The sequence below is a fragment of the Nothobranchius furzeri genome, chromosome 11, assembly GCF_043380555.1.
Source record: "Nothobranchius furzeri strain GRZ-AD chromosome 11, NfurGRZ-RIMD1, whole genome shotgun sequence".
NCBI classification, from domain to species: domain Eukaryota; kingdom Metazoa; phylum Chordata; class Actinopteri; order Cyprinodontiformes; family Nothobranchiidae; genus Nothobranchius; species Nothobranchius furzeri.
The window spans coordinates 23,958,304-23,970,969 of NC_091751.1; the positions used below are offsets into that span (position 1 = coordinate 23,958,304).

Sequence of the window (12,666 nt, forward strand, 5' to 3'; positions counted from 1 at the left end):
AACTGCTACCTGGGTTCATATATATTCACCTCATGAGTTACCTTTGAACTGCAGTTCTAAAAGATCTACCGACCGCAAAAACAGCGGAGTGCTCCCCGGCCTTATCAGTGAGGTGAAGTCACCGGAGGAAAAAACAGGTGATGCGCTCCGATCCACAGCAGCGAAACGCATCAGGCACAAATAAAAGACAGAAAACATAAAAGGAAATGAGCCGAAATGAACGATTGCGTGTTAACTTTGTTTTTGAGGTGGCGACACCTGATTTGATAATGTTACTGTGGCCGTGCTCAGGACGCAGATGTCGGGAGCACGTCAACAATCAGAGCTTTGCATGCGCAAGCTGGTTAAGGTTAGGATGGGGGTGAGGGGAATGTTAAATTGCAAGAGGGTAAAGGTCACAATTTGGTTAAATGTCTGTTTTACGGCGGGTGTCAGTACCGACGCTCTGGCACAGCGCGTTGCCTCCCGACCCGTACTGTGTCCCCGGCTTTACAGCTGTCTCTAGTAAGAATGAATACCTAGTAAGTTGTACTCTGGGGAAACAAAGCTCCAGTGACACAGGTCGTAATTAATCTACAGACGACAGAATTTGGATACTTATTTCTTGATATTTGGACATCTCTCCTCTGATTGGCTAACAGCAACAAGACTCTAACACTGCCTCTATTTGCTCCGCAACGTTGATGTTTTATCTTCACACATAACACAAGCCTGGAGGATTTCTGTGTTGTGGAGTTGCTAATGCTAACGGTTAGCTTATACCAGCCAAGACGTGCTCTGTTGTTTCTTGAACGCTAAAACTACAACAGCTTTCCCCGTTGCGAGTCTACATATGAGTGTGTGTGTGTGTGTGTGTGTGTGTGTGTGTGTGTGTGTGTGTGTTTTATTAACTGTAATTTACTCCCCTCGTGTCAGAGTGAACAACCCCCTATGAAAGAGTAACGTTGAGTCGACTGCCACTAGCTTTTCGTTTTCTTTTTTTGGGTTTGTAAAGGGTTTGAAAAATCTCCACTGATTATCCTCGTGTTGTTTTAACATACGCTGTTTGTTTGTTTGCTATTATGGGATGCTGTGCAGAATTTTGAGGAAAAGAATGACGTTGATCATTTTTGGAATAAAGCTGCTACAAAACAAAATGTGGAAAAATCATTCGCTGTGAATAGTTTATGTACACACTGTATGAAGTGGAATGGGTTTTGTTGTTTCTATTTTATTTGTAAACAAACTGGTGAGGGAGGAGCTGGTGAAATACAGGAACAGGAACAAAAACAATACATTATTTTGGGTAAAGTCCCTAAAAAATAAGAAAATGTGTGTAACCTTGAGAACATCAGCCTGAGCAGAGCCTATCTACCATCACCGCACACACACACACACACACACACACACACACACACACACACACACACACACACACACACACACACACACACACACACACACACACACACACACACACACACACACACACACACGCGCGCACACACGCACACACACACACACACACTTTTGGATATAGATTGTGATCGTATTATTGATTTGGATCTCATTGTTATTCAGAGCGAAACATGCGAATGATCCAGATCCAGGACAACATCTCAGAGCAGAAGAGCCTGAAAGACAAACTAGAGAGTGAACAGGAAAAACTTCATGTGGAGTACAACAAGGTGAGACACACACACACGCATGCGCACACACACGTCTCCTAGCAACAGCAAGTATTCAGACATTTTGATGAGACGTTGTGGAGCAGTTTTAAACAACTTAATACGATATGATTAAATGCATTGTAGGAATGTTTGATATCTGCATTTTTACCCACACCTGATAAATTATAAGTGACCCGCACTTCTATAGCGTCTTTCAGATTCAGAGGACTCCACAGCGCTTTAGACTATCATCCACCAATTCACACACAGTCACACACTGATGGTGATAAGCTACATCGTAGCCACAGCTGCCCTGGGGTGCACTGACAGATGCGACATACCAACACTAGAACTCCCATGTTGACTGTATTCACATTTTGATATGTAGTAACTTTAGTTAGATAACAGGGTTTTTCCAGGTACCATCCTGACCGTGAGCCAGCACATGCATACTCTGTGTATTCAACCGCCTCACTTTTTTAAAGGCAAAATATGTTTTCGTTAAGTGTTCCAATCTAAGCTTCTGTTGATTTATTGAATATTCCATTTGCCAATGTTTCAAGTGAAACAAAACTGGTTTGCTGCTAAAAAAATATGAAACAAAACAACTAAATTATCAGGCTGAAATAACAGACTCTTATTATAAAAGCCTCAATAATATGCATTAGATTGGTGTTTAGTTCCCTTTTTCCCATCTGATATTTATAGTTAAAATCCTTTTAAATATTTGACCTACATTTCAGTAACATTGTAGGTTTGTATTAATAACACTCATCTTAGTCGAAATAATATATAAATACATCCAGTAACATATAATGCATTTCATTGGAAATGGTAATAACATTTAATTTCTGCTGCTAACAACGTAATGGTGGCATGTCTATTATGTACAGGTTGGCAATTATCCGGTCTAAATTATGTTCAAAGATAGAAGTGTTTGTGAATTATATACTACAACGGCTTGCCCTAGTACCTTTTCCTGTGTGTGGAGCAGACTTGTAGCGGGAATGTGACTCGTATCTGCAGCGGTTCTGATCCGTAGCGCTGCAGGATGCAGAATAAACAGGATGGTGGGGACTTTTCATCCGCTTGTAGTCTTTCTTAGTTTTACCATCATCATATATTTTTCCGTGCACCACTTGATTGTGAGACTGCCTGCTACCTGTTAGCTTTAGCATTAGCCAATCTGCGTGTAGCTGCACTTTTGATCACAGACTTCTTTTCTGGTTGCTTTATTTTCCTTCACTGCATCCAGATGACCACACTGTGCGCCAGTAAAAAACATGTTTCTTTCGCGTAACTTACTTTTGTTCAATAAAGTTCTGGAGAAAATGGTAATTCAAAGATGTTGCACCAGTGCTACGTTTAAAAATAGACAGACACGCACAGACAGTTTTTTTTGTCTCACTGTACAGCCCTGCTCTTATATGGAAGAGCCTGGGGGAAAATCAGGACGTCAACCATAGATATGTACCAACTAGCGAGAAAAGCTATTTTTGATCTTTTTCTGCAGCGGTTTTAGCGCTTTTTCGGTGCACCGCTGCTGATACAGCGCCCTGTAGTGGCGCAATGCTGTAACTGCAGTTAAAATAACATCCATATAGCTGGGGGCAGAGTGAAACCAGGCGGGGGCGGCACAAAATTAGCTGGAGGTGGCCACCACGCAAATTTGAACGCAGGAAAACCCCTGGATAAATCTCACGTTGTCCTGACTTTCTGACTATTCCTATTTATGCGTGTCCTTTATTTTTGCGCTATGAGTTCCATGAAATAATTTATCAAAAAGAAATATTGTTGTTTTTGTCTTTGTATGCTTGTAGGAGACATTGTAAAATTTCCCCACGGATGATGGACAGCATTGCTAAGCAACTACATTTCCAGCTCGTGCGCGCTCAATCTCTGTTCAGACTCGGTGTAAAATAACTGCTAAAATGGCGTTTAGAAGAACATTCTCAGTGAAACAAGCATTAGAAATGAAGCTGCTTCAGGCAGAGAGGGGAAGCTGATGATAACTGGTCAGTCGGAGGCGGCAGAGACCGACAGCAACGCAGAACGCGATCTCCGACCCCCCCCCCCACGTAAAAAAGGAGCTGGATCAGTCTCCCAGAGAACAATAGAAAGACTTATTTTCAAGGCTTTTAAATGTGTATGTCCTTTGAAATATAAATGTAGAAATAGTTATAATAGAAAGTGCTATGTTACTGATTTATTAATTCTATATGAGGAAAATAACTATAAGATGAGGTAAATATTCAATAAGTTGTGTTAATGAAAGTAAAGCCAACTTCCTGGTGTTGGTTGGTGTTTAGCACGCTTTGTTTTAACTCTTAGAAGGTGTAGTTCATTCATTCGATTGAAGATGAATTTGTGGTATGACTCCTGTGGTTTTGTGTCCGTCTCTCCTCCTGGAGACCTGATGGTGGAATGAGTATGAGGAAGCTCTGGTCTCAGCCTTTATTAAAACCTGGAACTACAGGATGGTCCTGAATGAAAGTCCAGGAATGCCACCGCAGGTCGTCTAGACGAGTTGGTGTTGTCAGGGTGTGTTCTGGAACAGGTCTGCTTTCAGCAGGATGCTGCTGTTCGTCCCAGACCTGTGACCTCTGGGAGATGTCTGCTGCTTCATCTGTCAACACCAGGAAGGCAACGAGATGGAGTAACAGTCACGGGAGTTAATGATGCGTTCAGCAGCATGTTACGCGTTATTAATGGAGTGTGTGTTGCTAATTGCGCTGCATAGTAGCTTTGGCCTTGGAGACAACGCTGTTGGAAGAATGTCATTACAGGTCTGGCTCTGACTGATCGGTGCAACACAAACTCCAGCTAGGGGAGTTTAGCTGCTTCCTTCCTGAACATAACCAGCTCTGACTCGTTTAGCTACGTCTTCTGCAAAATGCACTCCTAGAGAACTGCTGTCTGTTTCCATCAGTCACCAGGTGAGAGGCGGGGCACACCTGGGCATGTCTCCAGTCCAGCACAGGTGTCCTCACACAGTTAATAGTAAAAAACAACAACTCACTAATAACTTTTAATACCCGGACAAGATGGTTAGGTTTATCATAACTAGTCCAAACAATATTATTTTATATAATTAGTGACACTAATAATATTTAACATAACAAGTTCTGGTATAACTCAGCACAGGCTCACTAAATGTGATCCGTGTGTGTTCTGATCAGAAGTGAGGCACATCTGGGTTGACGATGCAATCACATGTTAAAGGTGTGATTATTTCTAAGTATAATTGGTCACTGTGGGTTTTTCATGCAGGCTGAACATGAAAATAGTCTCCTACACCTTTCTCCTGCATTAGTTTCTGATAGAAAATAGACATTGAAACTCTAGGATTACAAAAGGCTTGACAGATCTACGTCACACTGTCACTTAAATTCATGGACTCATCTTAACTCACGATGGGGAAGGCTGCTGGTTTATTATCCAGGAGCAGAGAATGTCTTTGCCTAGTAGAAGCTAACCGTTATTAGCATTAGCAACTCCACCACACAGAATAACTCCTCCAGGCTTGAGTTATTTGTGGAAATCAAACATCCATGTTACAACGATACGATACGATTTTTAAAGTGCCTCTCAATTTAAAAAATCACAAGATGTCTCATAAGAACAAAAAAAGACAAAAATACAAATAGGAAAGGTAAAATTTGGGATTAAAAAATGTGAAGGATGGGAAAAGTTAATCAGTGCATCCTGGGAAAGCCAGAATTGGCAGTGATGAAGAGTCAACCAAAGGTCACGCAAAAGCCGGCACATAGCTGCCACTCTGCAGCAGCTGACCTGTCCATGCTGACACAAGCAATTCAGTTACTGCTTCCTAGGCATTCAGTCCTACCAGAGACTACTGCAGGTGTATTGATTAAACGAGTGAACCGCACCTTTAAACGTCCACCGCCGCGTGGTTCAAAGTAACCCTTGAATCCATCATTTGGTTTGAAGCATTTTCCTCTTTTCTGAATTCTTTAATCAGTCATTTTGGTCCAAAATTCAGAAACATGGCTGGTGATCAGAATCTGCTCATCATGATTCTCTTAATCAGTCATCAACCAATGTCAAAGTAGAAAATCAGGTGTGTTTTTTCAGACTTCAAGTGCACCATGGCTAAGTGCAAAGAGCTCGTTCACACTAGCAATCGAAGTTCTTCCACGAGGAAATGTTTTAATCCAAAATAATAATTTTCATATTTTCTACAATAACAACAAAACATTATCTGTTATTTCTAATTTTCATTCACATCATAGGAGGCAGAAAAGTATCAGAAATCAGTTTTTACTCTTGAAACAAGAAGCAAACTGAAGTAAACTGAACAAGCTTGTTTGAAGTTCTAGCTATAAACGGAAATGGAATGACCTGATGGACAAAGCTCAGTAAATCTCCCATGTTCTCACTGAAGGGTGTGACGAAAGTGTGTGTAACGTAACAGCTCTTGTTTTGGCCTTTGGTCTGCTCACCTGTTTGTGTGTGTGTGTGTTTGTGTTTTTCCCATGATGCAGCTGTGTGAGTTCCTGGAGGATCTGCTGAATGTAAACGGAACCCTGCGGAGTGAAGGCCAGGCCATTTGGACTCTGCTGGGCAGCATCGTGGGCCAGGTATCACACTCAGAACCAGTGCTGTCCAGAGATAAAACTGACCCCTCCTTTCCACCGGAGCCGTCAGCAGCACGCTACTGCAGCAGCATGCCTTGCTCGCGTATGCTGCTGCTTGGCCCTTCCCACGAGAGGCGAAGCTGCAGGGGAGCAGCTGTCACCGACAGCACAAAGTCACGCGACATTAGCAAAATCACACGTGACTTCGTCAGTAAACACAACAACAAGCAGGAGTAATCACTTCAGTAATCAACCTTTCGTCGTCCATTATGGAAAAACAAAGGAGACCGCTAGCTAGGTGATTACTTTTTTTTAAAGTAAAGCAACCGGAAGGCAGTACGTTTCTTTATTCTGAAAATCTCAGGAAGCTTCGCTCCGTTTCCACGTCCGATTTCCTGTCTTTCCTTCCCCAAAATTGTCTAACTTGACCCGTTTCAGAGGCGTAGCGAGTAGAAAATAGAACCGGCGCGTAAGGGCCGCGGCATGCTGCTCCTGAGACGCAGCCGACTCGCGCTGCTGACGGCTCCGGTGGAAAAGGTTCTTTTGACCACAGCGGTTCCTATCAGCAGCTATGACGTGCTGCTGACGGCTCCGTCACGGCTCCGGTGGAAAGGAGGGGTGAGAGATTTATTAGATATGATCCAGAATATGGACGTCCCGTTCCGATGTCAATATCGGAAGTAATTCGTTATCGTCCCAAAAACACTATCAGATTATATTGGACTGCATTAAAAATCTTCTATATACTCAGTCTGTTGAGGTTCGTATTGTTGCAACCAATGGTTTAAAAAAAAAGTCATTTTTTTTCATACTTACTGTTGCTGACTCTTGTTCTCCGATTGGGTAATATCACTTGATCGAGCCTTTCGTACATTCCACACTACAAAACAGGTAAAAGTTTGTATGATTTGTGCTAAAATCGTATTGGATTGATATCGGTATTGATCGGTACTGAAGGTTGCAATATCGGTATCGTATCAGAGGTGAAAAAGTTGTTTCGGGACATCCCAGATCTAGAACCTGAAAGACAAAAGACCTCATCTGAAGGTATTTTCATTTAAACCCATTGCATTATTGTTGACAGACGATGTATAATAACAACAAAGTGGCTTTATGAAGACTTTACTTTACAGACTTGAACAGATGCAATCCCAGTCATTTCTGTCCTACTGCTGCTGCGACTTCTGCTTTTGACCAGCAAGAGGAACTTTGCTGTTCTTTTGCCATTTTCCAATAATTAGAAAATAAGTGTCTAGTATGTCTGACATTTTCTACACAGACGTTTTGATTTGTTGAGGAAATGTGAGTATTGTGAGTGGCTTTTAGCCAATCAAATTACGCTCCTCTGATCATGTGACACCAGTGAGATGTCAACTCGATTGAAAGACGGTTGTTTTGGCTTGGGTCAGGAGGAAGTCACCTCATTTGTTGTTGAATTCTTGAAGATTAAATTCTGCAGTTGAGTTTTTATGAAATAATTTTTTTAAATAAAAATAATTCTAATACATAATTTTAAAGAATAAAAACTATGTAAAAAAAAAAAGCCATATTCTGGTGAGACTGTATTTGTTCCATGAATAAACGCCAGTCTCAAACACATAAATGGAGCTCTTCTCTCCTTCTGTTCATTTACTAGAAGCTACAAATTAGAAATCTTGATTTTCTAGACATCTTAGAAATATCTCCATATAAACAAACTCTGCACTGGCTCGCCTTGCTGTGCTAGTGTTTTTGCTGTGGTGCCTCCTACTTGTGCACGTCTCTTCTGAAAGTCTCTGTTGTCCTGTTTCACCCGATGAACATAAAAGCTGTTGAACGTTCATGTTGGCCGTAGATAAACACGGAGAGGTTTGATCATTCTGAGCTGCTGCTGCAGCAGAACATTTCCCTGCAAATCTGAATGACTCGCTCAATGAGATGTTTTCAAACCCTGCAGCCTAAACAAAGGGACGTTGGTTTGTTAAATTATTTTTCTCTCTGTTAGTGTTTGCTTTCAAGTTAGGAGTGAATTTATCCAGCGTATACTCTCAAGAACATGCTTTTGTTAACTTTACTTTAACAAAGTGTCTGATGAGACAAGATGTAATGTTCTGTATTCCTCGTGAGGAAATTTATTTCTTTGAGTTTACGGACTTGGGATGAGATGATGCAGGTTTAAAGGTGTGGTTGACTGAAAATCTATTTCTCTAGTGTTTTTTTTCCTGATTATAATCAGTCACTCTTGAGTTTTTCATGAAGACTGAACATAAAAATAGTCTCCTACACCTATCTCCTGCATTAGCTTCTGATACAAAATAGATGGTGAAACTAGGATCAGAAAATCCTGACAGATCTGCATCACACAGTCACTTAAAAATGGAATATGAAACACAAGCACCAAAGTGACATCTAGTGTGTGAATGTTGTAGGTGCAACAACAGAACAAGGTTTCCAGCCATCGAGAAACCAGGTTTGCTTCCGATATGTTAAATTTTTTTTATCTGGGTCCATCTGTTGCAGGCTTCACCTGAACTCACTCTAGTTTTAGATCTTTTATGGTCGCTCCTCCTCCGAGAAGGATAACGACATCTTCTGGAGCCAGAAGCAGCTGCTTGACTTGCCGAGTCCACCATTTTCCTCATTGTCAGCCTCGCTGTGCTGTTTGGCAACTCACAATGGTGCCCTCTATTGGCTGGTAGATATAAACATAAGCCCAGTGAGGTTCCCGTCCAAAAACTATGTAACTAAAATTTAGCTTTTAAAGGAAATACTGTACCTTCATTCTGCACAAAACCCTGTAAAGGTATTATGTTTAAAGTGACAGTGTGTATTTTTTCAGGCGATGGGGGCAGCAGATACCTAAATTGTTGCAAGCAAGCAGTATTTTTGTGTTGGAGTAAGACTTTACCAACGGATGCTCACTAGAGTCAAAAAGCCCTGGGAAGTGCTAACTTTCGTAAAATACCAAGTACATCAGACTCCCTTTCATCACTGGCAACAAGTGAAGAGGTAAATGTGTAAAACGACATTTAAGAATGACAAAAGTAACAGTTTGTTACAAATCAGTAAATGCTGTTTGTCCTCATGGGCTCCTGTGGAAGGAAGCATGGCGTCTAATATGGCATCCTCCTGAGACTTAGACCCGCTCCCTTGTATTTTAGATGTGATTTTTATGGTTATATGTTACAAAGTTGCCAATTTTGTTCAACAACTGGGCATCATTTCATAGATTTTCTACAACATTTTGATGTATATTTCCAGAGATTAATGGTACAAAACTACACATTGTCTCTTTAAAATTATAGCTTCATATTAACTTGTTCCATATTCAACCTTTAACATTCATGGACTGAACCATTTTGACTCATGAGGGGAAGGTTGTTGTTTTAGCATCCAGGAAACTGCTGAGTAAAAGCTAACTGTTAGCATTAGCCAGTCCCCCACACAGCAGAACTCCTCCAGGCTTGTGTTATTTGTGGAGATAAAACTACAGTGTTACAAAGTAAGCAGAGTCAGTGGTAGTCATGTTGCTGTTATCCAATCAGAGAAGAGATGTCCAAATATCAGGAGCTCAGCTGTGATTTGGTTCATCCTGAAACAGGTGCACCGGTAACTCCCCCTGTACGACTCGCAAGGCATGCATTCCTGCTAGAGACCACTGCAAATGCATTGATTAAACAAGTAAACTACACCTTTAATATTAGTTGTTGCAGCCCATTGTTTTTCCCTTTCGTGTTTTTGAATCGAGCCTAAACTGAAGATATGACAAATAAGCTTTTTTGTGTGTGTCCCAATTAAAAACAAAAAAAAATCACTTTAAATGTTTTGAGTTTATGTTTTCGTTTGAATCTAAATACATGGATTCAGCGTTCTTTCGCTGCTCTCGTTTTGGTTCCACGTTTTTGGCCCTGATTGTTCCTAAAGGATTCCAGCTCCTGTGATTCTGGTCTCCGACCTCGCTCTGCTTTCTGACCTCGTATTCTCGCAGCATCCTCCAGTTAAGAATTCCTACTCCAGCCTTCCTGTGAATGACCCCTGCTTTGTGTTTTTGAATTGTAGATGTTATGTGGTGTTTTCAGCGTCTGTGACACCCGTGGAGAAGAGGAGCTGTGAACGTATCCTCTTTCTTAACGCTGCAAATCCCCACAGTCACTCTGTGATGCAGAACTCCACATCTCCTAAACCGAGTTCAGTTAAATAACTCAAATCCAGATAACTGTCTTTTTCTAATAAAAGTATTATGGGTTAGGGTTACACATTAAAGACTTTTATTTTTAAGATTATGTAATATATTTGCTGCATTCGTTCACTTTTCACTCCTGCTTGTATTTTTCTTGTCTGAAAATGTTTGATCTTGTCATTTAGCACCAGAGCCACTAAAAGTTTTCAGTTACGTGTAGAAGAGGATTGATAAAACACAGAATCTGAAGTTCAGCTGATCAGCGTTATAATGTGGTGGATGAACGATGAAATGATTTTAACACGAGACAGATAAATGGACTGGAACTTGAGGGACTAGGTCTGATTCTGCAATGACCAGCATAAATCACCTAATTATGAACGCACGCGGTTAAAGCTAGGAGCATCCGTCAAAGCATGGTGTGCTTTTGTGTCATCTGTCTGCTACGTTTCCGTCTCCTATTTGTCATCCTGCCTGTGCATCTGCAGGCATAGCAGATGTCCGAAAGTGAGGCCGGCATCACTCATCCCGTCAGCAGGCCGGGCTTTTGTTCCTGGTGCTCCTCAAAGTTCAGCACATCTACCAACCTCGCGCAGAAACTGATTTAAAGCAGCACTTAATATGTTTCCTGCTTCCCTCCTACTGGTTGGAATCAGAATTACATCTGTCATAAACAACCCTGCAGCAGCCTGCTGTAGCTAGTGCTAACAAAGTGCTAATGCTAACATGAGACACACGAAGTAAAAAGATCAACACTGTTGAACAACAAATATTATTACTTACAAGTCCAGAAGCAACAAAGCCAGGCCATCATCAATCCATGATGTCGTAGCTTTCTTTAACTCCTTCTATTTAGTGTAGGCCACACCGATGTTCACTCTGGTTTTAGCTCTTTGCTTCACCTCCAAAAACATCACTATCTTACTTTTACTTCCTGGCTTCGCCATGATGCAAACAAGATGTGCTTTTTATTGGTGGTCGGCGAAGTGAAAAGGCTAACGGCTAGCTTTTGTATTAGCTACCGGCAGAGTAAACAGCTGTTGCCGTAAAGCAGGCTAGCCATTAGCGTGCCTAGGCATGCCACTAGCTGGATTTCCTACCCCCTTGACGGACCTTAAGCATGGATAGGCTGACATTAGCATCGGAGAGGCTAGCCAATAGCATGTCTTGGAGAGTCACTAGTCAGCTAGTGGCCAGCCTAGGCACGCTAATGGCTAGCCTCTCCAATGCTAACGCCAGCCTATCCATGCTAATGGTCCGTCAAGGGGGTAGGAAATCCAGCTAGTGGCCAGCCTAGGCACGCTAATGGCTAGCCTCTCCAATGCTAACACCAGCCTGTCCAGGCTAACGCTAACCTATCCATGCTAATACACAGCAGAGGGAGTGTGAACCAGTCAATGACCAGCCGAGGGCTGCTAGTCCTTAGTGTATCTAGTAGTAACGCCGGTAAAGGTGTTATTTCTCAGTAAGCAGCGCCAGCCTCTCAGTTACCGGTGCCAGCTTATCATTAATCAGGTCGGTAGTTTGCTTCAGAATTTATATAGCCTCCTGCTGCTGGGCAGTAGTCTTAATTTTGGCCCCCATACCACACCATAGATAACAGGAGCTGTAGGGTACAAAGATTGCTGCATGCAAGGATTAGTCTTAATGCTGAAGAGCACAGACTGGGAGGTGTTGTGTTGTTTTTAAGGGTTCTGTTGTACTGGACATTCACCACTAGACTCAAATAAAGGGAGTCCTCTCTACTAAAAGCAGTTTGGTGTGACAATTCTGATGTTTGGGTGTTTTTTTTTATGGAGAATGTTCATTAAAAAACCTCACTGTAATTGTCGTTGTCGCCCTGAGCAACTAAACCTGCCTCATATCAGCGGAGGACACCCTCCCTGGTCTGACCCTGGCCCAGACTGAGGAGATGGCCTCGGTGAGCTCTCCTGCTTTGGCCACCTGTTCCTCTGTCTATCAGGTGTCTCTGCAGGACAAGTCAATGTGCTGCAGGCAGAGCATGCATGTCCAGATTAGAGCGTCCTCAGGGGAAACCTTGTCTGTCTAGCGACAGACTCGGCGCCCACAAGATACATTTTTAATTAACCTTCGTGGCAGTGCTGCATCTGAGATTCAGACGAGAATAATCGGACTATCAGCTGTTACCTGCCACATGCAACAGGCTCCTCTCTTCCTGACCTTTGGTGTGAAGAAACTTAAGTCCAGTTTTGTGTTATTAAAATCCAAAACCAACTTTGTTATGCTGTCTTTATCTTTG

At 42.0% G+C, this 12,666-nt stretch overlaps 1 protein-coding gene across 5 annotated transcripts in view; it reads left to right on the forward strand.

Moving 5' to 3' along the window:
* phf14 (PHD finger protein 14) overlaps positions 1-12,666 on the forward strand; it is a 193,119-nt gene that overhangs the window by 60,012 nt on the left and 120,441 nt on the right. For all 5 annotated transcript variants that reach the window (XM_054745836.2, XM_054745831.2, XM_054745829.2 and 2 more), the window contains exons 10-11: positions 1,561-1,667; positions 6,155-6,250. In XM_054745836.2, the coding sequence (XP_054601811.1) occupies positions 1,561-1,667; positions 6,155-6,250 (203 nt within the window). The remainder of the gene's footprint in view (positions 1-1,560; positions 1,668-6,154; positions 6,251-12,666) is intronic.